This window comes from Mytilus californianus, unplaced genomic scaffold (genome assembly GCF_021869535.1).
Source record: "Mytilus californianus isolate M0D057914Y unplaced genomic scaffold, xbMytCali1.0.p SCAF_2, whole genome shotgun sequence".
NCBI lineage: Eukaryota > Metazoa > Mollusca > Bivalvia > Mytilida > Mytilidae > Mytilus > Mytilus californianus.
In genome coordinates, this window is record NW_026262668.1 from 115,470,506 (window position 1) to 115,498,276 (window position 27,771).

General features: G+C 32.3%; 2 protein-coding genes and 1 long non-coding RNA gene across 12 annotated transcripts in view; 1 reads left to right on the forward strand and 2 right to left on the reverse strand.

Annotated features, from left to right (window-relative positions):
* Positions 1-5,163, reverse strand: part of LOC127730812 (microtubule-associated protein 2-like) — a 132,868-nt gene extending 127,705 nt beyond the window's left edge. For all 5 annotated transcript variants that reach the window (XM_052239400.1, XM_052239399.1, XM_052239398.1 and 2 more), the window contains exon 1: positions 4,984-5,163. The gene's annotated coding sequence lies outside the window, so the exon portion shown is untranslated. The remainder of the gene's footprint in view (positions 1-4,983) is intronic.
* Positions 1,672-27,515, forward strand: LOC127730816 (tRNA-uridine aminocarboxypropyltransferase 1-like). 4 transcript variants are annotated; one of them, XM_052239408.1, is made up of 5 exons: positions 1,672-1,822; positions 18,632-18,799; positions 19,903-20,043; positions 25,840-26,287; positions 27,232-27,515. In XM_052239408.1, the coding sequence occupies exons 1-5, from the start codon at positions 1,814-1,816 to the stop codon at positions 27,489-27,491; spliced, it is 1,026 nt and encodes a 341-aa protein (XP_052095368.1). In that variant the 5' UTR covers positions 1,672-1,813; the 3' UTR covers positions 27,492-27,515. The 4 variants fall into 4 exon arrangements, with proteins under 4 accessions (XP_052095368.1, XP_052095367.1, XP_052095370.1 ...); XM_052239407.1 differs by lacking the exon at positions 1,672-1,822 and adding an exon at positions 6,916-6,942; XM_052239410.1 differs by lacking the exon at positions 1,672-1,822 and adding an exon at positions 14,614-14,736.
* Positions 20,634-22,423, reverse strand: LOC127730818 (uncharacterized). Of its 3 annotated transcripts, none has more exons than XR_007995312.1 (3): positions 22,375-22,423; positions 21,332-21,406; positions 20,634-20,736 (listed from the first exon to the last, which is right to left on the reverse strand). It is a non-coding gene; the product is annotated as an uncharacterized LOC127730818 (long non-coding RNA). The 3 variants fall into 3 exon arrangements; XR_007995310.1 differs by lacking the exon at positions 22,375-22,423 and adding an exon at positions 22,302-22,335; XR_007995311.1 differs by lacking the exon at positions 22,375-22,423 and adding an exon at positions 21,478-21,526.
* Positions 27,516-27,771: the final 256 nt, after the last annotated feature.

The window sequence follows — 27,771 nt, forward strand, 5'->3', positions numbered from 1 at the left end:
TAACCCTTTACCATCCTCAAATAACATAAACAGTTCAGTGATGTAAAAATAAAATTAAACTGTGCCTAAATATCACATTTTCAATAGTTTTATGATTTTTTTTTCTTTTGCAATCTCACTAATAAGTATTGTTATTAGTGACTGAAAAATGTGAGGAGTTAAATTCTTTATTATCGTTATGAAAAAATAATAAATACAAAATTGATTGTGAATTGTATATTTGAATTATTAAGAGGGAAACCATATGCTTCTTGAAATTAACCAGCCTTTTTAAAATTAATGAACATTCCTTGTACATATTTAAAGACACCACACACAATCTACGTATATTATATATCTTGAGCAATGTACGTATTTCCAATCTTTTTTATTTCATAATTCTGTGAACAGATGCCAAGCCTCTATGCTGATTCAGAAGAATGTAATGTTCTGTTGAATTTTTAACAAATCTATGGAAATATGTCTCACAACTTACAGATTTTTTTTAGATGATTTTAAGCTTATTATAACCTGTAACATGCCTAAGTAATTAATACGTATCATCTATATACTACTGTAGCCTATTACTAAGTAATTAATACATATCATCTATATACTACTGTAGCCTATTACTAAGTAATTAATACATATCATCTATATACTACTGTAGCCTATTACTAAGTAATTAATACATATCATCTATATACTACTGTAGCCTATTACTAAGTAATTAATACACATCATCTATATACTACTGTAGCCTATTACTAAGTAATTAATACATATCATCTATATACTACTGTAGCCTATTACTAAGTAATTAATACATATCATCTATATACTACTGTAGCCTATTACTAAGTAATTAATACATATCATCTATATACTACTGTAGCCTATTACTAAGTAATTAATACATATCATCTATATACTACTGTAGCCTATTACTAAGTAATTAATACATATCATCTATATACTACTGTAGCCTATTACTTATAATAAACTGAATCCCAAACAATTGTTTGTACATAGATAAGTTCACCATAGATCAGCAGCTTTTCCTGACCTTTTACAAATGACCATAGTCAAGCTTCAGGACATACACTTGGTTCATTGGCAACAATTGTATTAAAAGTATGCACTGTTTGTGATCCAATCATCTGAAGTACGACTAAGATATATACAAAAGGATGATTAACATACAGGTGAATTCTGCTTCTATAGGAGCAGGTATATACTACCTGTATGTAATACCTGTAACTATGGTATTATATTTTCAACAATAGTTTTATATAAAATGACATAGTTAATTTGTTCAGGAATTGCTTCTCTATATGTATATGTTTACTATAAAAATTAACTCAAAAACAATTTAATAAATTGGAATTCAAAATCTAGAATGAAACGTGGCACTATATTCTTTACATTGTGCAAATATAGATCATGCTCAGAGTTTAAAGTGCTGACTGTAAGCTAGTTATTTAATTTTTTGTGTGCGTAAAATTGAATAAAATATAATATGATATAAACTTTTAAATATTATAACACATTAACTTAATAAAACTTGAACATACAAAACCATACCTTAATTTTTATAACTTTATAAAGACTTGTCCTGGCTTATCAAACTACTGTCTAAGAGTGTAAAACAGTAAACAAAAGAATGGGAAAACAATGCATTGTTTTAGTGATTTAATACAAAAGAAATTAATGGCCGAGGGTTCATTTTTAAATCTCAACATAACTTTCTTCTTGTTTCTTCTATTTTAAAATGAAAATAGATGTCATAGTCATTGAACAAAGTTATCATAATGTATAAGAAAAGAAATGAAGAATGAGTCATGTAAGTTCTATACTTAGTGTAACAATTCTCATAATTAAATCTTCAATTAAATTACCATAAAAATTTCAACTTTCTAAAATTTATTACATTGTATTGGCAAAGAAATTACAGATTAGCATTTTTAGATTTATGAAAAACAAATCTTCACTTAAAAATCTAAAAAATTATCATAATTAAACTTCATACAACATTTTTTATTCAAATGGACTGGAAATTCAAAATCTAATTCAAACGAAAACAAATTTAAGGAAATGTTGGGTAAATATAAATAAAAAAAATAAAATGCAAAAACACAAAAGATAAATGATAACATTTTGTATTGCTATCTATAACAATGTATGATTTTGTGTGATTTCTGTACATAAAGTACTGAATGTAGAATGTAACCAGCAAAAGATAACATAATTGATACATACTTATTGTCTCATCTTACTGATCATTTTCTGAATTAACCATGTTAGCATTTTCTAATCATTGAATATCTATATAATTTTCTACTGATTATACAGAAATGTAAGCTGCTTTCAAGTCTCAAACAAAATATCAGTCCAAATAAAACATTATTCAGGGATTTCCTGCTATAGAATCAGAAGGCTAATGTAATTGCCTTCTATTTACTCTTCTAGACAGCCTACTTTGTGCCCTAAAAGTCATAGGGCGAGTACATTTGTTATTCTCTATTTTTGCAGGACTAGCTATCTTTTTTCATTGACTTTTTACACTTTGGAGCTTAGTACATTTGTTATTCTCTATTCTTGTAGGACTATCTATCTTTTAACACTTTTCAATATTTGAGACTGATAACACTTCAATTCTTCAATCTTCTGTTTTCTAGCCTCTGGTACTCAAAACTTTGAAAGACTGCTATTCTTAAATTGTTATATATTTTAGTAAAACTAGTACAATAAAATTGAGAATGGAAATGGGGAATGTGTCAAAGAGACAACAACCTGACCATAGAGTAGACAACAGCCGAAGGCCACCAATGGGTCTTCAATGCAGTGAGAAACTCCCGCACCCAAAGGCGTCCTTCAGCTGGCCCCTTAACAAATATGTATACTAGTTCAGTGATGATGGACGTCATACTAAACTCCAAATTATACACAGGAAACTAAAATTAAAAATGATACAAGACTAACAAAGGCCAGAGGCTCCTGACTTGGGACAGGCGCAAAAATGCAGCGGGGTTAAACATGTTTTTTGAGATCTCAACCCTCCCCCTATACCTCTAGCCAATGTAGAAAAAACAAACACACAACAGTACTTACAGTAAAACTCAGTATAAGAGAAGTCCGAGTCCGATGTCAGAATAGGAAACAAAAGAAAATAAACAAAATGACAATAATACATAAATAACAACAGACTACTAGCAGTTACTGACATGCCAGCTCCAGACCTCAATTAAACTGATTAAAAGATTATGTCTTCATCATATGAATATCAGGCACAATCCCTCCTGTTAGGGGTTTAGTATTATACCGTCATAAAATATATGAGAAGAACATAACCCGTGTCATGCCAACAACTGGTTTTAGAATAAATGTGTTTAATTCCGATGCAAAGATCCTATAAGTGAATTAATATTAAAGCCAAAATATGCAATCTTTAATGACCTGACAACAGTATCGTAACTATATCCCTTCTTAATAAGTCTGTTTAAAGGTTTTGTTAGCTTTTGAGGTGAATACTGACATTTTTGTGCTTTGTAAAGAATATTATCATAAAAGATTGGATGTGAAATACCCGAACGAATAAGATATCTGCATGTTGAGTTATATTTACGAATGATGTCCTTATACCGATGATAAAATTTAGTAAATGTTATGACTAGTTTATGATATCGAAAACCCTGGTGTAATAGTTTTTCAGTAATACATAAATTTCTCTCGCTAGAATCTAATACGTTCTTACATACACGAGCGAATCGTACAAGTTGAGATATATAAACACCATAAGATGGTGACAAGGGAACGTCACCATCTAAAAATGGATAATTAACGATAGGAAATGAAAAATCATCTCTTTTATCATAAATTTGTGTATTAAGCTTCCCGTTAATGATATAGATATCAAGATCAAGGAAAGGACAGTGGTCATTGTTAGTATTAGCTTTATTTAAAGTAAGTTGAACAGGATAAATTTCTTTAGTATACATACTGAAGTCGTCATTATTGAGAGCCAATATATCATCCAAATATCTAACAATAGTGTTAAATTTTTGTATCAGATGTTGTTTCGATGGGTCTTTGCTGATTTTAGTCATAAATTCTAACTCATAACAATACAAAAACAGGTCCGCAATAAGTGGTGCACAGTAAGTCCCCATTGGAATTCCGATAACTTGACGATATACAGAATCTCCAAAGCGAACAAAAATATTATCAAGTAAAAATTCAAGGGCAGATATAGTATCAAAGCATGTCCAATTGACATAGTTCTTTTGTTTGTTGCAACTAAAAAATGACCTAAAAGAGTTTGAACATATGTATTCGCATTCCGACTTTTTAAATGCCCATTTAATTAGGTGTGTGAATTTTTTCTTAATAAGAATATGAGGCAAAGTGGTATATAGGGTAGAAAAATCAAAACTTTGAACTGATTCAAAATCACCAATAACTGCATGCAATTTATCAAGTACTTCCAACGAGTTTTTGACACTCCAAAAGTAATTAATGCCACTATTTTCAAAGGCCTTATTTGAACAATTTATAATCAGGTTTTTGATTGTACCAAGTGTACTAGTAAGTAGAATAGACAATTTAGTAGTGGAACAATGACTTGAAGACGAAATAAATCTATATGTGTAAGTCTGATCCTATTCATAGTATGCTTTGAAATTGTGTCATTTTTAATTACAAGAGAATCTAAAATTTAAGCCTATTTATGGCTTTTATTGGTCGAAGAAACATCACATGCTATTTCATGTACTGAACAGAAATATCAACTTAAATTTACCTAAATCATTCAAAAATCTCATTAGGAAGGGTAACATTTTCTACTGTGGATGTACATGCTTTATTTCATTAATACATTATGTTCACTTAATTCATACAGAATAATCAAACTAACAGTTCAAATTTGAAAGTATGTCAAAATAATGAGAAAGTTCATTGTTATGGCAATCGTACATAACATTTTCACCTGTAATTTAAAGTACTTACCTGTGAAAACTGGAGGGAATGATACAAAAATCCAGCAAAACTATTGAGATAAACCATCCAATCAAGTGTAGTACTATATTTAACTGAAATCAAATAAAAACAATGATAACAAATATTTTGTAGATTTTCTGTGATTATCTGCTTTTTTATCAGGTGTAATTATTCAGTGATGCTACTAATATTTACAGAATGGATCATCTCAAAATGTATAATGCTTACCACTTTAGATAGTTCAGATACCATTATGTAACAAGTGGTTAGCTATTGCCAGTATTTAGTGCTTCAGCTCAAGGCTGACAGCTAAGAAGTAATTGAGATGGAAATCCAAGTATTTTGATATTGTTTTAGGCTGACAATTCTCTTAATAATGCCAGAATAATAAATAAGCTATAAACAAAATATTCATTACTATTTCAACATTAAAACTTATGATTGTTCATAGACTTGGATAATATCTAAAACTTATATCAATTTTACTTTTCATCATGTTCATATCTAAAATGAATAAAACAAAATTCTTCATTTTTTTAAACAATTTTGATCATTACCAAAGATAAGACTTGGCCAGTGTTGGTTCATGTGTGTTTAGAAATTTTATGGAGATAATTTCAGAAGTTGCACAATATGTGCTACCTTATAAATGTATTGATGTCCTTATTTCAGTTACTTATTGTTTAATTTACATCATTTGTGAAAACCCATGTTATTTTGGAACCCCTAAGTACTAACTTCTATTTATTGAAAATATTGAGGAACTTTTGATTGACACTAATGTTACGATGAATTAATTTGCAATAATATAAAGTAGGAAGTTTGACACAGTAATTGAAAAGATTAAACAATATTTGCTTTAAATTGAAAGGAATGTACAGTTCCCATTTTCCTAAATCCTTAAAAATTGTATAGCACATTTGTTTCACTAGCTCAGATGCCAACATCCGTTATATCTTTTTCAAAATTGTTTTTGTTTTGTTTCTTGTTGATTGTGTTTTATTCCTTTAATTGTTTCTCCTTTTCATAACAATTTCTTCATTAGTAATACCTTTAGTTAAGTTATTTCCCATATGGAAAGGTATTTGTTATGCGCATCATTTTTTTTTACATTTCATAACATTTTTCATTCACTTGATTTTTTTTATGTCTATATATCGCCATGGCTTAAAATCAAAATAGATCTATACAAATTATATATTCTAAATATGTCAATGATATTTTCCAGAAAGAAATTAAACTTTTGGAATTCCAAGAATGAGGAATCACATACCTTACTTTATTCTACATTCAAGCACTGATTACAACCTTTACACACTAATGCTTTGTTTCTATCTATATTTATCACAAGTCCTACTCTTACCTTTAAGGTGCTGCTAATATAGTTAATTGACACATATAATTCATATTTTCTTATATTTATCTATGTCATTTTCATCATACTTATTCATAACTGACAATTTAAGCAAGATTAACTTTCTTGTGATGAAATTCAACAAACTTTTATTATATTGCTAGCTTTTTATTACAGGAAATATAAAATTGTGAAATAACATTTTTTGAAAAATGCCATTTCATTTTTTTTTTTTTTCAGGTAATAAACAAAATAAAAATAAAATAATAGGTTCACTACCCCAGGTTGTTTTTTATGTTTTGAGATGTTCCCTTGTAAATAGTAGCTATCATCTTCCCAGTGGTAGTAAATGACCCACATATCTATTGACTACCTTGTTGAAACAGACACCTGTTTTTTTATGAATGGAATGAAACCTTCACATCACTCAACCATTTAATATCTTAATTTACAAAACTGATTACATTTTAAAAATTAAGTAACGGAAATATGGATTTATCATACTGAGATATGGCAAAATATTCCTGGAAATAGTACAAGAATTGATGAATAATAGTTGCAGGAATTTGTTCTGGAGACCTGCCACTTTGTTTACTGTAGAAATGATTAACAATGTAAACATGTTATCAAAGTAGATTATCAGTAAATTATCAATGGTCACTACTCTAATTTAGGTGGACTGCAAACAATAAATGAAAATAAATCAAGAACTAATAATTAGAAACTTAACCATGTGGGGTTTGATAAAAGAGGGTGGTACTTAGTCAGAAATTAAAAGGGTATAAATATGAGCTGAACCATTTGAAACAAATATAAATGTATTTTATGAGCTAGTAGGAAAGCCATTGGGACTGTTGGTTGGGAGGTAATGACTTGGATTTTCTACCCCTTAATCAGTCCATTAATTCTTGAAAAATATAGTTACAAGGGTTTTCAGACAATGTTTTTATCTACCTAGTTTAAATTACCACATTAAAATCTATTCTTTAGTATATAACCTAACAGTAAATTATGAGCTGTCATATTTTACTTCTTTTTCTTTTTTGTTTCATATAAACTCTGTAAAAGCTATGTACCTTTGGGTAATCCAATATTCAGTTTAATAATATAAGTATAATAAATAAAATATTTATTTCATAATTTGTTGAAAAAAGACCCAAAATATAAACAACTATTTATTAAAATATGATTTCAGCAAAATTTCAAATTTCATTTTTCACGAAAATAAATATAATTTAAAAAGACTATATTACCTAAAACTATAATCTAACTTGTTTTCAATTACCTTTGTAAAAAACCTCTGCCAAAGTCCAGGTACAAAATGTAACAGGTGACCTTTTCGACAGGTCAGACATCATGTTTGGCCTCAGGTATAAATATTTACCTGAACAAGCATCATACTGTTACAGTGTTTTGTAATGAGGAAAGTGTCTTCCTAATCCTGCTGAAAAATATATATTAAATATAAATTTTATAATTTAGACAGAATATGAATAGAAGATTTTGAGTAAACCTTTATGAAGCAGAAAACTAACTGATGAAAAGAGATCTAAAAATCAAGATTTGATTTCCAAAGATATTTAAATGCCCAAACCATGTCAACCAAGGAAACACACGACGTAAGCACGACGTAATAATTTGGTTGTATATATAAGTAACTGCTATACTTTACCTTAGTTTGACATCATTGTGACGTCGAGGTTTGGTAACGTAAAAAACATAACATATTTTTACGTAATATTTACGTAATGAGCTTTTAAAATTATGTTGTAAAGCCGTTTTTAAAACGTCGAACTTTTACGTATATCATGACGTACAATACACATTACATTTACGTAACTGAATTTTACAGATACGTTATAATGACGTTGTTCTGACGGTATTTTTTTAACGTAAATTATTTCTTAATAAAAACGTCATTTGAATGTATGCAAGTAATACTGTATTTGTAATGTCTAACCGACCTAAATAATACGTTTTCTAATATTGTGTTTAGTAATTCTGTTGTAAAATTTACATACTATTCGGTCGTTTTTGAGCAAATTTTAACATTATAACTGTACATAGTTTTAATTGATAGATTATTCATTGTTTTAACTTTGGTGTGCTATACGAAACAATATTTTGCGTCTCTCAAAAACAATGTTCTTTCAATTGATAAATTGTGGTCAGTGCATGTTTATCCGATTTTCATTAATATATATTATAAATTATCTCTGATATTTATTTTAATCTGATGCACATTCTTGTGCCTTGCAAATATTCTATCTTTAAAATAAACAACTTTCCTTTCATCCATACTGACTAACACATGTTATAATTGACAATTATGTATATCACTTGACCACGCTCTGTTTTGAATTAACGGGAGCGCCTGCTAGAGGAAATAGGTCATAAATAAAATTCAAAATACCATTTTCAACACACAGAACTTTATACACACGGAAAAGAACATAAAGAAGCTGAGGTATATTTATAAATTAATTAATTAAGCTATTACATTTTTATAATTAGCCGTGTATTACTTATGTTTAATGGACAATTAATGAAATATTATTCTTTTTTTGATGGAATTTTGGTGCTGTTTGATATCAAAACATTGAATGATATATAAATTACACAACAAAATATACATGAAATCATACAACGAAACGATCATTATTTGATGTATCACGTGTATTATACATAACAACTGAAAATACAATGTATACTCTATTGCATGTTCATATAGAAATAGTTATGAAAAAACAATGACAAATGCACATGCAGCTGAGATACACATGATATATGTGTAAAAATATAATAAACTGGTACTGCATAATTGAAATCTTTTAATGCCTGCAAGTGAGACAAAAAGTATCAAATCATGAGAATACAGCAAAATGTATAAAAAAAAACCAATTCTGGAGTCTAGTGTAAAAAGCTACCAAAGATATAAATATATATATACAAAGATATCCTGGATAACATGTTTAAGTAATATTATATACTATCCTATTTTTATATGACTTACATTTAACCTGATGCATTTGACAATAAGGACATATCAGTATAAAGTTTATCAAATAAAATAGCCACAACCAGTCCTCATATAAGAGCTGTTAAGCAAAGTTTTAACTATTGTGCATAAATTTTTATTACATGCATTATATTCTAGATTAATTTAGAATCTCATGATAGAAATATCCCAAGATCAAAGATGGCGGACCTTGGAGACTTTTTAGAGAAACTTAAAAACACTCATCCCAAGCAAAGGGATGCGGGATATAAAAGGTATGCTCGTTTTTTAGTCTAATTCTAATAATTTTAACATTACTTTATGTCATATCAATATGTGTCATAGAGTAAAACTTTGTACATTTATTTCTTATCTAAGATCGGTATTTAATTGCCCACATTAATTTACTATGGTCAAGCGTGTTAAGTATTTGCAAGGATTTGTATAGTAATCCACACTATACAAATCCTTGGTATTTGAAGATTTATTGTTTTCATGAACTTTAGCAGACTGTCTGATTGACCAGTTAAATTTAATGTATGATGCAGCTGTGTTTTAACTGTAATCATTTCTAATTAGAAGGGTATAATTTATGTTTCTGTTTGTTTATTATCTGTCCCTATACTTGTGTGATCTGTAGATGAATGACGATTTAATGCGTGAGAAAGTCATGAAAGTAGGAAAGGCCTTTTCGATGATAAAAGTAGGTGAATGTTGAGATGAGGGAAGGTTGAAGATAGTTAGTGATAGAACAATGTAATTTAATGAAAGCATATATATATGAACTTGTACATAATATAAATATGTATATATGAAAATTAGTTTTTAAAGCCAGTGCCTTATAATAGCTCCATGACATATGCATTAAGAAATGAATCACGTTATTTACAAGATAAAATAAAATTGTGCAATACAATTTATTTAGAAATCATTTTAATTCAATTTATTTCTCACAGCAATACAACGATACATGTTTTGTTCTAAAATGTGAACGAAGACAGAAAGAAGGTTTATCTATTCAACAGAAAAGTAAGCACGTATTCTGTTAAACATGCCTCATCGGGAGTAGACTTTGAATAAATCTAGTAATCCTTAACTAAAGAATTTTGAAAGGCTGATTTAAATAGCAATACTGATTTTTTTTATTATTTCTATGTGCAGATTCAACCCCAAATTCCACAGCGACGTTATGCTTCATTGTAGGGACGACAGCAAGCTTCAGTGTAGGAACGACATCAAGCTTCAGTGTAGGAAATAGACCTATGCTAGTGAACAATGATAGACTAATACGTTATTATTGTAAAGTTGTTCAATCAATGAAACAATTAAATTAAAATATTGAAGATTAATCTGATTTTAATTCTGAATAAAGCCTGACGGAAACATCTCATGTTGTCTTTAGTGCATAAAGCTTTTACTAGAATGTGCCATCAACATAATCAAAATTAAGGAACGGAAAAAGTGGCAATCGCAAGCCATAATTCGTAGACAAATAGACAACACCATTGCCACCATAAATAGACGAGACACAGAAAACTAAAGATTCACCAAATCGTAAAATAGCAGAAATCAATTGGTCTATATCATTAATAAAATCTACAAATTTTTGAAAGAGGAATGTAATTCATAAATTGTAAGACTTTTCATCCATATGAAGAAAATTAAGTGTTTTAATTCTTTTTTGCAACTAATTGCATATTCTGTTTTTAAATACAGAATATTGTTTGTTTGATTCGTTTTTATAAAACTTTGCCATATAAAGGGATGTAACTAAGATAATGTTACTTTTATGAAGGAATTTGTTGTCCTGTCAACCCAATTTTTATTTTAATTTAAAAACAGCACATTATGAGAGCTAAGTTCTCATTTTTTTATCTTAAAATTCTATCGTTTAGTTTTCTATCACACAAAATTGGGTTTTCGATGTATAATCTATACAAAATATGACAATTTTGCACAACCTTTATAGCTTGAAAAATGCCTTTAGATGGCAGATTAAACCTACTCGAAGATACTGCGTCAATGTCAGACAAAGACAACGTAATCTGGTAATGTTTATGAGACCAGGGTTTGAATTCTTATTTTTTTTAATTTTTGGTTATCGATCTATTTCCTGTCATGAATATTGATGTTTAGACTTAAATATATGTTTTTCACATGTTGATCATTGGTTTCTTTAGCATAAAATAATACATCTTAATAAGTTGTGAAAATAATTCTATATTTTTTATTACATGTAAATCATATTTTGTCAAGTGTAATTTTTTACTTTTCCATTGGCAACCAATTCATAAAAAATTACTTGTCAGGGTGTTGAAATGTACATGTCAGGCATAGCATAGCATCTCCACACCCCTGAGCTTATATCACAAGTGATCAAGATATAATTCATACAAGTTGTTTTGCAAGAGTAAATATTTCTTGTCAGTGTTTTAAGAAAAAAATCTCTGTACAGGGCTTTGATTTTTCGCAATAAAATAAAATGAAATAAAAGATTTTTCCTGCCTATCATGCATCCCTTTAAAATTTCAACTCATTTGCCTCTGTATTCATGTAACCTTTTAATCTGACCTTTAGTGGAGATGGTGCGCATGTGTTCATCATGTGGTTCATCATTAAAAAGAAAATATTGTCAACATTGAAAAGTGAGACAAGGGGGAGCCACTATGAATAAACATTTCGTCAACTTATCCAGACACAAACAATTCATTCTTATAAACGATGATTTACATAATATATTTTTAACCTATATATAACATGAAATCGAACAGACCTAGAAAAATATGACTGCACTTGCTGGCCATCTCTTTATATTTTTATTTATGTTTATATCAGGTTATATGATCATCAGCAGTCTACAGAGGTTATCTTGATGGATAATTAGATGCCATCTGGTCTAAAATACATACGAAATGTTGATAGTCATAACTATGCATTATAGAGATCTTGCCCATGCCAGGGGCGGATCCAGGATTTTGGAAAGAGGGGGCATAGTATTAAAGTTCGCCGAGCGGACACTAAAAAACATTAAATAAGTGTAAATGTATTTTATAGTTAAAGTGTAGGGGTTGGACATTTTTGGTGACGTATTCTCTCAATCAATTGTCTATTATGAAATGATTGGATGGATCCAAAGCTATGTACTAATTAATATATTTGATGTGGGATTTGTCAGTAAAAAATGGACATGGAAAATTCTCGTGTGTTGTATGGTTAGTTAGCATAACCTCACAGATTTCTTGATGTAAACATGATATACGGCTATTCAATGAAATTTACAATACGACAGACACAAAGAAAGACAAACAAGCAATTTTTATCCAAATGTTTGGTTGAAATGTTTCACCCAACAAGGGAAGTGAGGGGTTCCAAATCTACGAATGAGTCGGAAATGACAATGAAGTTGTGAATGACCGTCGACACATGGAGACATATAGGCCACACCCAGCAGGCAGGTTGCAGTCGGGCCTTGAAAAAAGTATTCAGTATATAAGTTAGGCGAAACAGACATTCCGGTCAGATATGGGATTCACATGCAACCCCACCCCCACCCCCACCCCCCAAAAAAAATACGCCTGTTTTTTATTCATCATGTTCATTTAATGCTAAATAATTCTGTTGAAAATATTTTTTTCTAATAGCAAAAAAGTGGACAAGATTAATGTTTTCAATCCAGATACGGCCAGAATTTTTGTTTTAGGCAAAAATCAGGGTCAGAATTTTTTCTCTAAAATATCTCAGACTGCCCCTTCAGATCAAATGGTCCGTACCTTAGACTTTAAATGTATATCTAGAGCTTACTGACTGGGGATCACTATTCAGCTGTGGAACTTTTTTTTCATGAGAATGTAATAGAGTATTACTTTCTGTTGGGTGGAATTGTGAAATAGAAGTCAATACGTTCTTGCTCAATACTTTGTCGCTATGAAGGCGTCATGCTTGTCATCCTCAGCCTAAGCAATGTGTTACTGTAATTTGAATTTCAAAATGACTGAGTGACGTTTTTTTCGACGAACTGGTCAACTCCACCGTAGAGAATCTCATGACTTTGACATAATCAATAATATATTACAGTAAATACGAGCGAAAAATATCTTTATAAGTAAAGAATTGTCGCATAAAAATTAAATACACGGGAAATGGCAAAGTTCACGAAGTCCACGTAGTCTAGTCTGAATAATCATTTTACAAAAAAAAAAAGTGCAAACAAAGGGGGGGCGTACGCCCTCTACACCCCCCTCTGGATCCGCCACTGCATGCATTGTTAACTGTTTCTTTTGGACTTTTTGTAATTTGGATATACATGAATACTTTTTAGTATGTTATAAATAATTGAAGTGAACTCACAGTATTGATTGACATGGACAGTAGAGGGACATTATCTGACAATAATTGGAAATTTAAACTGTGTCACTGAGTGGACCATATCAAGTGAAATTCAACTGTTTGTTAATTTTATCATCTTTATAGCTAGTCTTCTGCAAGAACGAAAAAAAGTGCACAGCAAAATCAAGTTAAGTTTTTAATTTTCTAAAACATTAAAGCATGGGTGGACCCAGGGGGGCCTGGGGGGGCCAAGCCCTCCCCCCCCCCCCCCCCCCCCCTTTTCGTGAGAAAAATTTGGTTGATTATACAGGGAATCACTGAAGCATGACTGTAGCGGGCCCCCTCTTATGGCAGTCAGTGGGCCCCCTTATAAAAAGTTCTGGATCCGCCACTGTAAATGCATTTGAAATTTATTGATCTAGAGCATGCTATGCCCTAAAACTTTTCCAGATGCACAGGTTTGTCTGTACTCAGAGTAAATTTTGAGGTGAATCCATTTTCATAGGCAAAGCCAAAGGGTCCACAATGTCAATGACATGAACCTTAACAGCTGGGATTTTACTCTTTTTCATAAGTGAGGCGATTTGCAGGCCTAATTATGGTAGGATTTGAATTCTTTACGATAGTGGGTCGATTTGGCAGGCCTAATTTCGGCGAGAAAAACTCCTTTTCAATAGTCTAAAAGTCGGTAGAAAGTGGGGGCGAGTTGGTGGAAAGTGGGGCGAGTTGGTCTGGGCGATTTGGCAGTTTGACGAGTTGTCCTGCTTCCTCAAAACAGCTAGATCTGGGACTATTATACTAGGCTAGATTTAGTAAAACCTTAAAAAAAGATGCAGAAATCACTCTTTAAAATGTGTGTGTATCACTGTTTGTTTAGTGTGAATGAAGTGTACCATAGACGTTTGAGGACAATAATGTTTCATGCAAATTTCGATTTGGCGCCATTTTCTGACAAACTTAAAATTACGACCCTTTTCATAGTTCTCCTGTTAATGAGGTAACAAACAGAAATTAGAGACTCAAGTTGTGGATAAAACGTGTGAATCCGAACTGTTAAATTACTGACAGGTAGCATATATATGTAGTGAGCTAATGATTATATGTTTTTCCCAATTTAATGAAAATGCGTCTGCGTTTAATTCATGCAAGGGTTAAAAGTTAACGAATTGAAGACCATTTTGATTTCTACTTTCACTTTCCACTTTCAGTTTGTTTTAACACGTTTAGCACAGGTATATTACACTATTCTGATCTTATTCGTGATATTTAAAAAAAACCCAACCTTTTATTGTTTCTCAATACATATACCAACAACTTTTTGATGCGTTGAGAGTTTCATTATTAGACAATATTTTTACAAAATATGCCTGCTTGTCAACATTACATTTACAAACTCTTCAAAAATTATTTTTATATTTGATGTATATATGTTTTAATTGTCAGATGAATTCTCTTGAGAGGTTGTGTTTTCTTTGTTGAACAAAACGGACCTTAAATAAAGTTTATCTATTATTTCACATTTGAAAAAAAAAAACCCTTATGATCTAGTACACACACTGCAGTCTGCAGGTGTAAGAGAAACAATTGGTATATTGAGTATAGTCCTAGAACATTTAAGAACATACTTTATTGCCATTTTGATTTTAAGGCTAATGGTAGGCCAAAGGGTGCAAGACAACTCGGAACGTCTATGAACATGATGAATGCAACTTGGACTGTCTATAAGTCAATCCAGAATTCTTTAAAGTCAACTCATACCGTCTATAATGTCAACTCAGACAAGGTATAAAAAGCGAGTTTGTACTTTTTAAATGATTTAATGTCATTCTATATAGAAAATTCAAAAGTTTAAACACTTCGATAGTTTTTATATGCCCGTTTACGGGACGTTTTATTTGCATCTGCACTGGTGTTATAGTGTGTTCTTTTTGTTAATTTATTGATCCAAATTTTAAAAGTGAATACCTTTTGAGAAAGTCGTTTTTTGTGATTGATACAAAGTATCGCCAAGACCTGTAATAAGCTTGTGTAAGTTGATTATCAATTTCTTGATCATTTGATAAGAATAATTAAATTTACATGACTGATAATTTAATATAGAATCACAATGATGAAATCAAAACTTCGTTTATATGATTTACCAACTATTTTTGAAATATTAATACATATAATGATAACAGAAATTTTCATTCACATTAAACAAATAATTTTGATATTTTCTTGCAAATTCAGCAGTATTTAATGGATACTTGTGTGATATATATTACATTTAATCATTTATTTAATAGAAAAAATATAAGTGAACCCACACCTGAAGTGGTGATTGTGCGCCTGGTAGGGTAAAAACGAGTGGATACCAGTAGGTATTCACAGTCATCTTGAAAAAAATGAATATGTCGACATATTTATTTAAATAGAACAAACTCTCTTTTATTACTTCATCTTGGTTGACAACTTGACATTATAGAGGGTCAGAGTTGACTTTATAGAAGCCTCAAGGTCTAAGTTTACTTTTTAGATGGTCAGAGTTGACTTTATAGATGGTCCGAGTTGACTTATTAGTCAGTCCAAGTTGACTCGGTCCGAGTTTTCTCCGGGCAGATGTCCCATATACAATGCTAGTTGGTCTACTGATTATTGGTTTTGTATTATATCTTGGATTCTATGGCAAAATAATGGACAAAACTAAAACGATTTCATGCTACAATTCTCTTCTTCTCTTCGGTAACAGAAAACCATCAACTTTCAAACTAATAAGTTATTGAATGTAGTATAAATTTGAGGTAGTAAAAACTCTAATACTGTGGATTCATTATTATTTGTGGTGTAATAATTTTTATGGATTTCATGAATATATATAAAAAGGTGTGCAATGAATTTGAATGTTGAACAAAATGCAAAAGTCCTGTAGGCTTGTATCCAGATTGAAATCAAGTATCCATACAACACAATTTCTCCTCTAGCTAGTTAAATTATTATCTGTTAAAGTCAAGTTACAGTAAATGGGTGTCACAGATTTTGGTAATTTTTGCATATAATTTTTAACTATAATTGAAAATCAGAAAAACTTAATTGCATTTATCTCTTCTATTAACTGAAATATTACTGATTGAATTCTTTAAAAGTATTTGTATAAAAAGCACATAATATCGGTCAAAAACATTCTTAGATTTTTCGTAAAAAGCTATATGTTGTTGGTACATACCTTTCAGTTTTAATGATGTAAAATAATGATAGGGTCACTGACTACGTTTATACAGTATGCATCTTTCAAAGTAGTGTTCAAGATGAAAAAATATGACAAAACCTTGAAATAAGCATAACACCCAGTGGCGGATCCAGGGGAGGGGTTCCGTGGGTTGGAAACCCCCCCCCCCTTTTTTTGACGATCAATGCATTTGAATGGGGACATATAGTTGGAACCCCCCCCCCCCTTTTATAAATGGCTGGATCTGCCCCTGACACAATTGCGTTGTAGGCTGTAAAACGTCCATTTCTGATGTTTTTCACTACCAACTAGGTAACAGATTGGTTAATACACCAAAAAGGAAGTCAGTGACCATATGATTATTTTATATCATTTAAACAGATATTTGTGTATCAACAACATATAGTTTTTGTCGAGCCTGCGACTTTTGTCGCAGAAAGCTCGACATAGGGATAGTGATCCAGCGGCTGCGGCGGCGTTAGCTAACTTCTTAAAAGCTTTATATTTTAGAAGGTGGAAGATCTGGATGCTTCATACTTTGTATATGGATGCCTCATGTTACAAAGTTTCCGTCAGTCACATGTCCAATGTCCTTGACCTCATTTTCGTGGTTCAGTGACTACTTGGAAAAAAAAGTTAATATTTTTGGTAATGTTAAATTCTCTCTTATTATAAGTAATAGGATAAATATATTTCGTATGTGCGTACCTTGCAAGGTCCTCATGCGCGTCTGACAGTTTTCACTTGACCTCGACCTCATTTCATGGATCAGTGAACAAGGTTAAATTTTGGTGGTCAAGTCCATATCTCAGATACTATAAGCAATAGGCCTAGTATATTTGGTGTATGGAAGGACTGTAAGGTGTACATGTCCAACTGTCAGGTGTCATCTGACCTTGACCTCATTTTCATGGTTTAGTGGTTATAGTTAATTTTTTGTGTTTTGGTCTGTTTTTCTTATACTGTATGCAATAGGTCTACTATATTTGGTGTATGGAATGATTGTAGGTGTACATGTCTAGCTGGCAGGTGTCATCTGACCTTGACCTCATTTTCATGGTTCAGTGGTCGAAAGTTAAGTTTTTGAGTTTTGGTCTTTTTTTCTAATACTATATGCAATAGTTCAACTATATTTGGTGTATGGAAATATTTTATGATCTATATGTCAGTCACGCAGGTTTTATTTGACCTTGACCTCATTTTCAAGGTTCATTGCTCAGTGTTAAGTTTTTGTGTTTTGGTCTGTTTTTCTTAGATAATAAGCAATAGGTCAACTATATTTGTTGTATGGAAGAATTGTTAGCTGTACATGCCTGCCTAGCATGGTTCATCTGACCTTGACCTCATTTTCATGGTTCATTGGTCAATGTTTAGTTTACTTGGTTAATGTTAAGTTTATGTGACAGTTGTAATAAAGCTTTATATTTAGGACTATCAACATAATATCAATGATTAGTAAAGAAGGCGAGACATTTCAGCGTGTGCACTCTTGTTAAGAAAAATCTATGGAACTGAAATTGGAGATTGGATGATATAAAGACAAATTTCAAAACATTTTTTGCTTATTTTATGTGCTTCAAGTATTCAATCAGCAATATTTCAGACAATAAAAGAGATAAATGCATTTTTCTTTCTGATTTTCAGTTAAAAGTTCAACGAACCAAAGTTTATGCAAAATTTTACCAAAATCTGTGACATAGCCCATTCTTTGAACTTGAAATGAATAAATCCATGGTAGATCAGAGCAGTAACCAGTACTTTTTTTCTTCAGAAAATGGAAGAGCAACCATTCTCAAATTTAAAGATATCATCCTCTGACTTTCTGGATACTCTGCAGGGTCGCAGTAAATGTCCAAAATGCAAAAGATCACGCAAATACTATTGTTACACATGCTATGTACCCGTGGACCAACTTCAAGGAAAAATTCCTTGTGTACAGGTATGTCCTGATCTCCATATTTTTATAAAACAATTCTGACAAAACATCAATAATATTAATATAGATAGGACCTAATTGATCTATTTCAATCAATTATATCAGCCAACTATTTAAGATTACTGTCTCATCATAATTTACTGTTATAAAACATGTTAGAACGAGTCTGGTTAAGTAAGTTTACATATTTTGGAAAGACTTAGTTTTAACAACAAAAAATTTCTTCAAAAGTATGCAAATTACAATTTATATACAACAGAAATTCAGGGATTCTGAAACAAGAACAACTTATATAAATCTGTCTCCTTTTAAATTGGGAAGACTTGAATTCCTGATTTTAAAATGATGTCACATTACAGAAATTTTTATTGGTTACATAGCTTGTTGAAGAAGATATATGGTAAAATATATTCACAACTGACCTAGACTTATTTTTGTATCTATTGTTGAAGACCAAATGATCTCACCTTTAAATGTCTTTTCAAGTCTTTTGAAAGCTGTCTCGTTTTATCAGGTTCAGTGTATACAGTTCAAGCCTTTACAGCTGGAATTGGCTACATAAGCTCAATTGAGCTATAACAAATTTAACTCCATTTGCCATCTTTCAATGAAATTTCAAATTCTTCATTAATGCTCAGAAGTGCCGTCTAAAAGTTTACAAACATAATAAAGAAACAAACTTTTAGATTGTACTTCCATATAATAAGCTAGAAACTAAAATTACATTTAAAAATAGATTAATTGCAAAGGGAGATAATTTTATTTAGCCCTATTGAGCTTTATAACTGGTCGAGCTATATTAGCTAAAACTGCAGATACATAGTACCTGTTTATCAAAGTTTTAAAGAATAAATGCATACTTAGAAATAAAGCCACTTTTTAAAAATGTTCTTGTATTTTATTTTACAAAAGTTCAGAGGGTTATAATGAGTATATGATCTACTAACTTTTTACCCTCTATTATACATCTCCTTATTTTATATGAAATCACTTGATATTTCATATTATATATCACTTTAGTAAATTTCATTTGCTAAAATATTCTTTCAAACAGTTTGATATTAGAGATATCAACAGTTTACAATGATGTTTTTTTGTCATTTTAGATACCAATTAAAATTGACATAATTAAACATCCAAGTGAAGTTGATGGGAAAAGTACAGCTGCCCATGCTAAAATATTGGCACCAGATGATGTGACTGTATACACCTATCCTTGTATACCAGACTACCCTAGGGATGGATCAGTAAGTATTGGCACCAGATGATGTGACTGTTTATACCTATCCTTGTATACCAGACTACCCTAGGGATGGATCAGTAAGTATTGGCACCAGATGATGTGACTGTTTATACCTATCCCTGTATACCAGACTACCCTAGGGATGGATCAGTAAGTATTGGCACCAGATGATGTGACTGTATATACCTATCCTTGTATACCAGACTACCCTAGGGATTAATCAGTAAGTATTGGCACCAGATGATGTGACTGTATATACCTATCCTTGTATACCAGACTACCCTAGGGATGGATCAGTAAGTATTGGCACCAGATGATGTGACTGTATATACCTATCCTTGTATACCAGACTACCCTAGGAATGGATCAGTAAAAGTATTGGCACCAGATGATGTGACTGTATATACCTATCCCTGTATACCAGACTACCCTAGGGATGGATCAGTAAGTATTGGCACCAGATGATGTGACTGTATATACCTATCCCTGTATACCAGACTACCATAGGGATGGATCAGTAAGTATTGGCACCAGATGATGTGACTATACACCTATCCTTGTATACCAGACTACCCTAGGGATGGATCAGTAAGTATTGGCACCAGATGATGTGACTGTATACACCTATCCTTGTATACCAGACTACCCTAGGGATGGATCAGTAAGTATTGGCACCAGATGATGTGACTGTATACACCTATCCTTGTATACTAGACTACCCTAGGGATGGATCAGTAAGTATTGGCACCAGATGATGTGACTGTATACACCTACCCTTGTATACCAGACTACCCTAGGGATGGATCAGTAAGTATTAGCACCAGATGATGTGACTGTATATACCTATTCTTGTATACCAGACTACCCTAGGGATGGATCAGTAAAAGTATTGGCACCAGATGATGTGACTGTATATACCTATCCCTGTATACCAGACTACCCTAGGGATGGATCAGTAAGTATTGGCACCAGATGATGTGACTGTTCTGTATACACCTATCCCTGTATACCAGACTACCCTAGGGATGGATCAGTAAGTATTGGCACCAGATGATGTGACTGTATACACCTACCCTTGTATACCAGACTACCCTAGGGATGGATCAGTAAAAGTATTGGCACCAGATGATGTGACTGTATACACCTACCCTTGTATACCAGACTACCCTAGGGATGGATCAGTAAAAGTATTGGCACCAGATGATGTGACTGTATACACCTACCCTTGTATACCAGACTACCCTAGGGATGGATCAGTAAGTATTGGCACCAGATGATGTGACTGTATATACCTATCCTTGTATACCAGACTACCCTAGGGATGGATCAGTAAAAGTATTGGCACCAGATGATGTGACTGTATACACCTACCCTTGTTTACCAGACTACCCTAGGGATGGATCAGTAAGTATTGGCACCAGATTGTGACTGTATACACCTACCCTTGTATACCAGACTACCCTAGGGATGGATCAGTAAGTATTGGCACCAGATGATGTGACTGTATACACCTATCCTTGTATACCAGACTACCCTAGGGATGGATCAGTAAGTATTGGCACCAGATGATGTGACTGTATATACCTATCCCTGTATACGAGACTACCCTAGGGATGGATCATTAAGTATTGGCACCAGATGATGTGACTGTATACACCTACCCTTGTATACTAGACTACCCTAGGGATGGATCAGTAAGTATTGGCACCAGATGATGTGACTGTACAGGTGTAATACCACCAAATCATAGTACGTAGCATCCGGTTGCATACGAAAATAGGTCGAAAAAATATTCCCTTGAATTTGACAGTTGTAGGTAATTAATCCTACATTTCATTGTAGTAAAACATTTCTGGGTCATAAACATATATCTTGGGTATTTAAAAGCACCATTATTTTTTTATTTTGGGTTTCTATAGAATATTTTGGAAACTTGAGGTTACATGGTTACTAAAGCTTGTACACAGGTTAATAAAAGGGGAAAATTTGATTGGTTAACTTCCAGTGATGGTTATTTTCTTATATGCAATGAAATTTTATGTGAAATTTTTTCTATAGTACTGGACAGGATAAAACTTTACTCATGCCAAGTATTTCTTCATTTGAAACAAGGATAAGTTCTGCACAATTTTTTGAAAAGTGCAAATTTAGCAAAGACTAAAAAATCAATGGTGGTATTACACCTATATACCTATCCCTGTATACCAGACTACCCTAGGAATGGATCAGTAAGCATTGTCACCAGATGATGTGACTGTATACCTATCCTTGTATACCAGACTACCCTAGGGATGGGTCAGTAAGTATTGGCACCAGATAATGTGACTGTATACACCTACCCTTGTATACCAGACTACCCTAGGGATGGATCAGTAAGTATTGGCACCAGATGATGTGACTGTATACACCTACCCTTGTATACCAGACTACCCTAGGGATGGATCAGTAAGTATTGGCACCAGATGATGTGACTGTATATACCTATCCCTGTATACCAGACTACCCTAGGGATGGATCAGTAAAAGTATTGGCACCAGATGATGTGACTGTATATACCTATCCCTGTATACCAGACTACCCTAGGGATGGATCAGTAAGTATTGGCACCAGATGATGTGACTGTATACACCTATCCTTGTATACCAGACTACCCTAGAGATGGATCAGTAAGTATTGGCACCAGATGATGTGACTGTTTATACCTATCCCTGTATACCAGACTACCCTAGGGATTAATCAGTAAGTATTGGCACCAGATGATGTGACTGTATACACCTATCCTTGTATACCAGACTACCCTAGGGATGGATCAGTAAGTATTGGCACCAGATGATGTGACTGTATATACCTATCCCTGTATACCAGACTACCCTAGGGATGGATCAGTAAGTATTGGCACCAGATGATGTGACTGTATACACCTACCCTTGTATACCAGACTACCCTAGGGATGGATCAGTAAGTATTTGCACCAGATGATGTGACTGTATACACCTACCCTTGTATACCAGACTACCTTAGGGATGGATCAGTAAGTATTGGCACCAGATGATGTGACTGTATACACCTACCCTTGTATACCAGACTACCCTAGGGATGGATCAGTAAGTATTAGCACCAGATGATGTGACTGTATATACCTATCCCTGTATACCAGACTACCCTAGGGATGGATCAGTAAAAGTATTGGCACCAGATGATGTGACTGTATACACCTATCCTTGTATACCAGACTACCCTAGGGATGGATCAGTAAGTATTGGCACCAGATGATGTGACTGTATATATGTATCCTTGTAAACCAGACTACCATAGGGATGGATCAGTAAGCTTTGGCTCTTTTTAATTCATATAAAAATAACATCTCTAATTTTTTATTTTTGTCTCGCTTTGATGGAGTTAAAAAGCGAGACATAGGTATGATGTTTCCGGCGTCGGCGTCAACAATGTATTAGTTTGTGATTAGGTCTAGTTCATGGTGAACCACTAGTGGTAGGTCAATGATATTTGGTATGCAGTTGTATTAGCATTGGCACATCTCATTACCATGGAGATTATTTGGCCCCGCCCCCTCAGTCAATCTATTGACTTTGAAACTTTTCATAGTTAACATGTATTAGTTTGTGATTAGGTCAATTTATGGGGAACTACTAGTGGTAAGTCAATGATATTTGGTATGCAGTTGTCTAAGCATGGGCATATCTCATTTCCATGGAGATTATTTGGCTCCGCCCCCTTAGTCATGGTCTATAGACTTTGAAAATTTTGCTTAGTTTACATGTATTAGTTTGTGATAAGGTCAGTTGAAGGGGAACCATTAGTGCTAGGCCAATGTTAATTGGTGTTCAGTTGTATAAGCATTAGCACATCTCATTTCCACGGAGAATATTTGGTCCCGCCCCCTCAGTCATGGTCTATTTACTTTGAAACTTTTGCTAAGTTTACATGTATTAGTTTGTGATTAGATCAGTTTAAGATGAACTGCTAATGTTAAGTCATTGATATTTGGTATGCAAATTTATTGACATTTGCAAGTATCGTTTCCATGGAGATAATATAGCTCCACCCCTGATCATGGTTCATTGACTTTTTTACATACAATGTAGTTTACAAGTTAATGTTTGTGTTTAGGTTTGATTAAAGGGAACGACTTATAATAAGTCAATGGTATTTGGTATGCAGTTGTATTAGCATTGGCACATCTCATTCCATGGAGATTGTTTAGCCATGTACCTTCAGTCATGGTTCATTGACTTTGAATATTTGCATTACTTACATGTTAAAGTATTGCAATTTTAATTTCAACATTTGCATTATCAAAATCACAAAAAGGCGAGACATAACTCTGTGATAACAGTTTATTGAGTACAAATTTTTCTTTCCAGTTAATGTTAATACTGGTCCTGCCATAGTCTTGCCATAGTCATCAAATATCTGTTGTCACTTTATCATACTTTTGATAGGTTTTTCTCTGAACTTTTTTGCTAAATCGATCAGCAGTTTGATAAATAAAGGCAACAGTAGTATACTGGTGTTCAAAAGTCATAATTCAATTGAGAGAAAACAAATCTGGGTTACAAACCAAAACCGAGGGAAACACATCAACTATAAGAGGAAAACAAAGAAACAACAGGAACACCGAAGTGCAACAAAAACAAACGCCAACACACATAGAAACGAACTATTTGATAACAACTGCCATATTCCTGACTTGGTAAAGAACATTTTAAGAAAAAATGGTGGGTTGAACCTGGTTTCATGGCATGCCAAACCTCCCACTTTATGACAATGTTAAAAAATATCCCTAAAACACTAAGTGACAGAAATACAGCACAAACGCATGCAAGAACATTCATAACAGAGAAACGAACAAACAAATAATATAATAGTCGACACAACATGCAAACCACAGAACAACAACGAACATATTCCATCAACGAAAAACACCACAGGATATAAGAAACAGTGACGCGCTCATGTAACTAACATGCAATCTCGAACTTTATATAATTATTTTCACAATATTCGTCCAAACAATTTTCATGACAATGATGGTATGGAAAGGCAATTTTATAATTATTTGGACTAAAAACAATAAGACATAACAGATTATCCAACCGAAACCATAACAGACACATCAAAATAAATCCATGAATGTTAGATGTACAAAACACCGAGTCACGTCGTAAAGCAATGTAAATTCACTCTCAGTATAACAGTCATATTCGGGAATAGGTCACATTTGGTACTTAGCAGACAGATGACATAGATGTTAAATTGATACACAGCTTTTTTACAATGGTGGCAGTACATTGTTTTAATGGGGGAACAATAGTTGTAGAGCATGAAAATTCTTTTCCATGTTTATTCCAAAAACTTGGCCCATCTCATTCCATTCCTCTTCTTATATGCTAAACAGTAATATTTATTACAAATTGGTTGAACAGATTAGGCCTAGCTGTTGCCACATATCATGTGGTATTGTTTTTCATCAAAACCTGAGTACTCGTAAACTAAAAATCCTATATATGAATGCGCCCAGATTAAGCAGTAGCATCAAGATTGGTAGTAACGTATTGGGCCACCATGTTTTGTTTTTTCATAGCTTTTGTTGTTTTATAAGATGTTGGTTTTTTCTTTTAATGTTTTTGACTTCATTTTGGATGGTCATTCTATACTTCCACAAGGTCTTTTGGAGTATTTGATTCTTGTAACAACTTTGCAACATTTGTTTTGTGAAATAGATTAATATTATCCTTCTTTTGATGATCTATAATAAATAAAAAAAATTCTTCTGTAGGTTGTTTTGGTATTCCCTGGTAATGACTCACTAACGTTAGAAGAGTTAGCCAATCAGAAGGATATAAAACTAAAGTCATGCCAATATGAAGACAAGGGCAATGTATTATGCAAAGAATCTCACATGGAATCTGAAGATCCTAACAGTGATGATTCTAAACCTGTGTCTCATACTGCTCAGGTATTTAATAAAACGCTGGAGGAACACCATGATTCTGATAACCATTGGCAGATATCTGACAGTATTTCAGGGGAAGTAACTCCAGCTTTTTCAACAGAAACACAGCCTGGAGAGTTACAAACATCTGGAAGCTGCATTATAAAAAGAAAATTTGAGAATAATGAAGAAGCTATTTCATCAGTTGACAAAGCAGTGTTTAAGAGAGCTGTGTTTATAGATAGTACATGGAATCAGACCAATAGAATATCAACTGATGAAAGACTGAAGGGTAAGATGCTACAATCACATATCAGATGTCATGCTTAATTAATATTTAAGTAACGCTTTTCTTCGACTTTTCCTGTTTACCAAAAATAACAAAACTGATATGTCATAACTAAGTAGTGAACCACCATTTTGAATTCCTGAAATCAACAAATTGAATAAATACAGTAGAATTGAGCATTAAGCATTGAGGTGCTTATTTCTTGTAGGGACATATTAATGGTATAATTTTGTTCATCTGTTCATCTACTCAATTATGTCTTGTGATTATATAAGTTTTCTATAAGGGATAGATCTTCAAATAAAATTTCAACACAATATTTTGCTCTATAATATAATTATAAAAATAAGAAGATGTGGTATGATTGCCAATGAGACAACTCTCCACAAGAGACCAAATGACACAGAAATTATCAACTATTGGTCACCATATGGCCTAAAACCCATACCACATAGTCAGCTATAAAAGGCCCCGAAATGACAAATGTAAAACAGTTCAAACGAAAAAACTAACGGCCTAATGTACAAAATAATGAATGAAAAATTTTAAGATATGTCATATCAGGTTAATTTTTTGAATTCTTTAAATATGGGTTTTTAAGGTAATAGACCATTAACATTTGGAGTGTATCATATATTAAAATCTGAATATATGTATCTGAATTGTTAGGATAATGTTTAGCCTACGGTATATAATTTTCTCATGCTCTATTGAATACATAGCAATTACATTGCTCAGTATTAAGATTTATGGTCTGGTAGGCTTTGGAAGTACATAGAAATATTCTTTTTATGAAACAAACTAGTATTGTTTTTTCATAAGACCAACTAATATAGACGTGGTTATCCAGGGCAAACCACTGATTATGTTACAGGTAATTAGATGAAGCATCCTCACTGTGTAGAAATAAATGTGTGGAATAAAACTTTTTTACAATCTGTTTGCAGGACTTCCATATATAATGCTTAAAGACAGAGAATCAAAATTTTGGAGACATCAAAGAGAAAATCCTCCATCTTATTTATCCACAATTGAAGCCATTTATTATTTATTGTGTGACTATCATGATTTTTTTATATCAGTCAATTACAATGGGGATTATGACAATTTGATGTTTTTCTTTTCATTTATGTACAATAAAATTCATGGCTTATATATAGGAAGAACCTTGAGAGCAGACTCTCAGAGAAAGAAAGTCAAGAAATAAAATTATGTTGTAATGTGTCGGAAACAGTTTGTTGTTTTTTTTTTTCAGACCACAAAATTATGAGGATATGTTATATATATATGCAGTAGCTGGAAGGGTTACAGTTCTTTTTTAGACATGATGATTCTTTCCCAATAATTGTAGATATTTGTCAATGTTTTCTTTGCACAAAGAAATGTTGAAAGCCTCTTTTAAATGTATTCACAATTCAAGATTCTCTGGGACTTATCTTGAAAACTTATTTCTAGTCTATTGTTGAAGACAGTGTGCTAACCTCTGG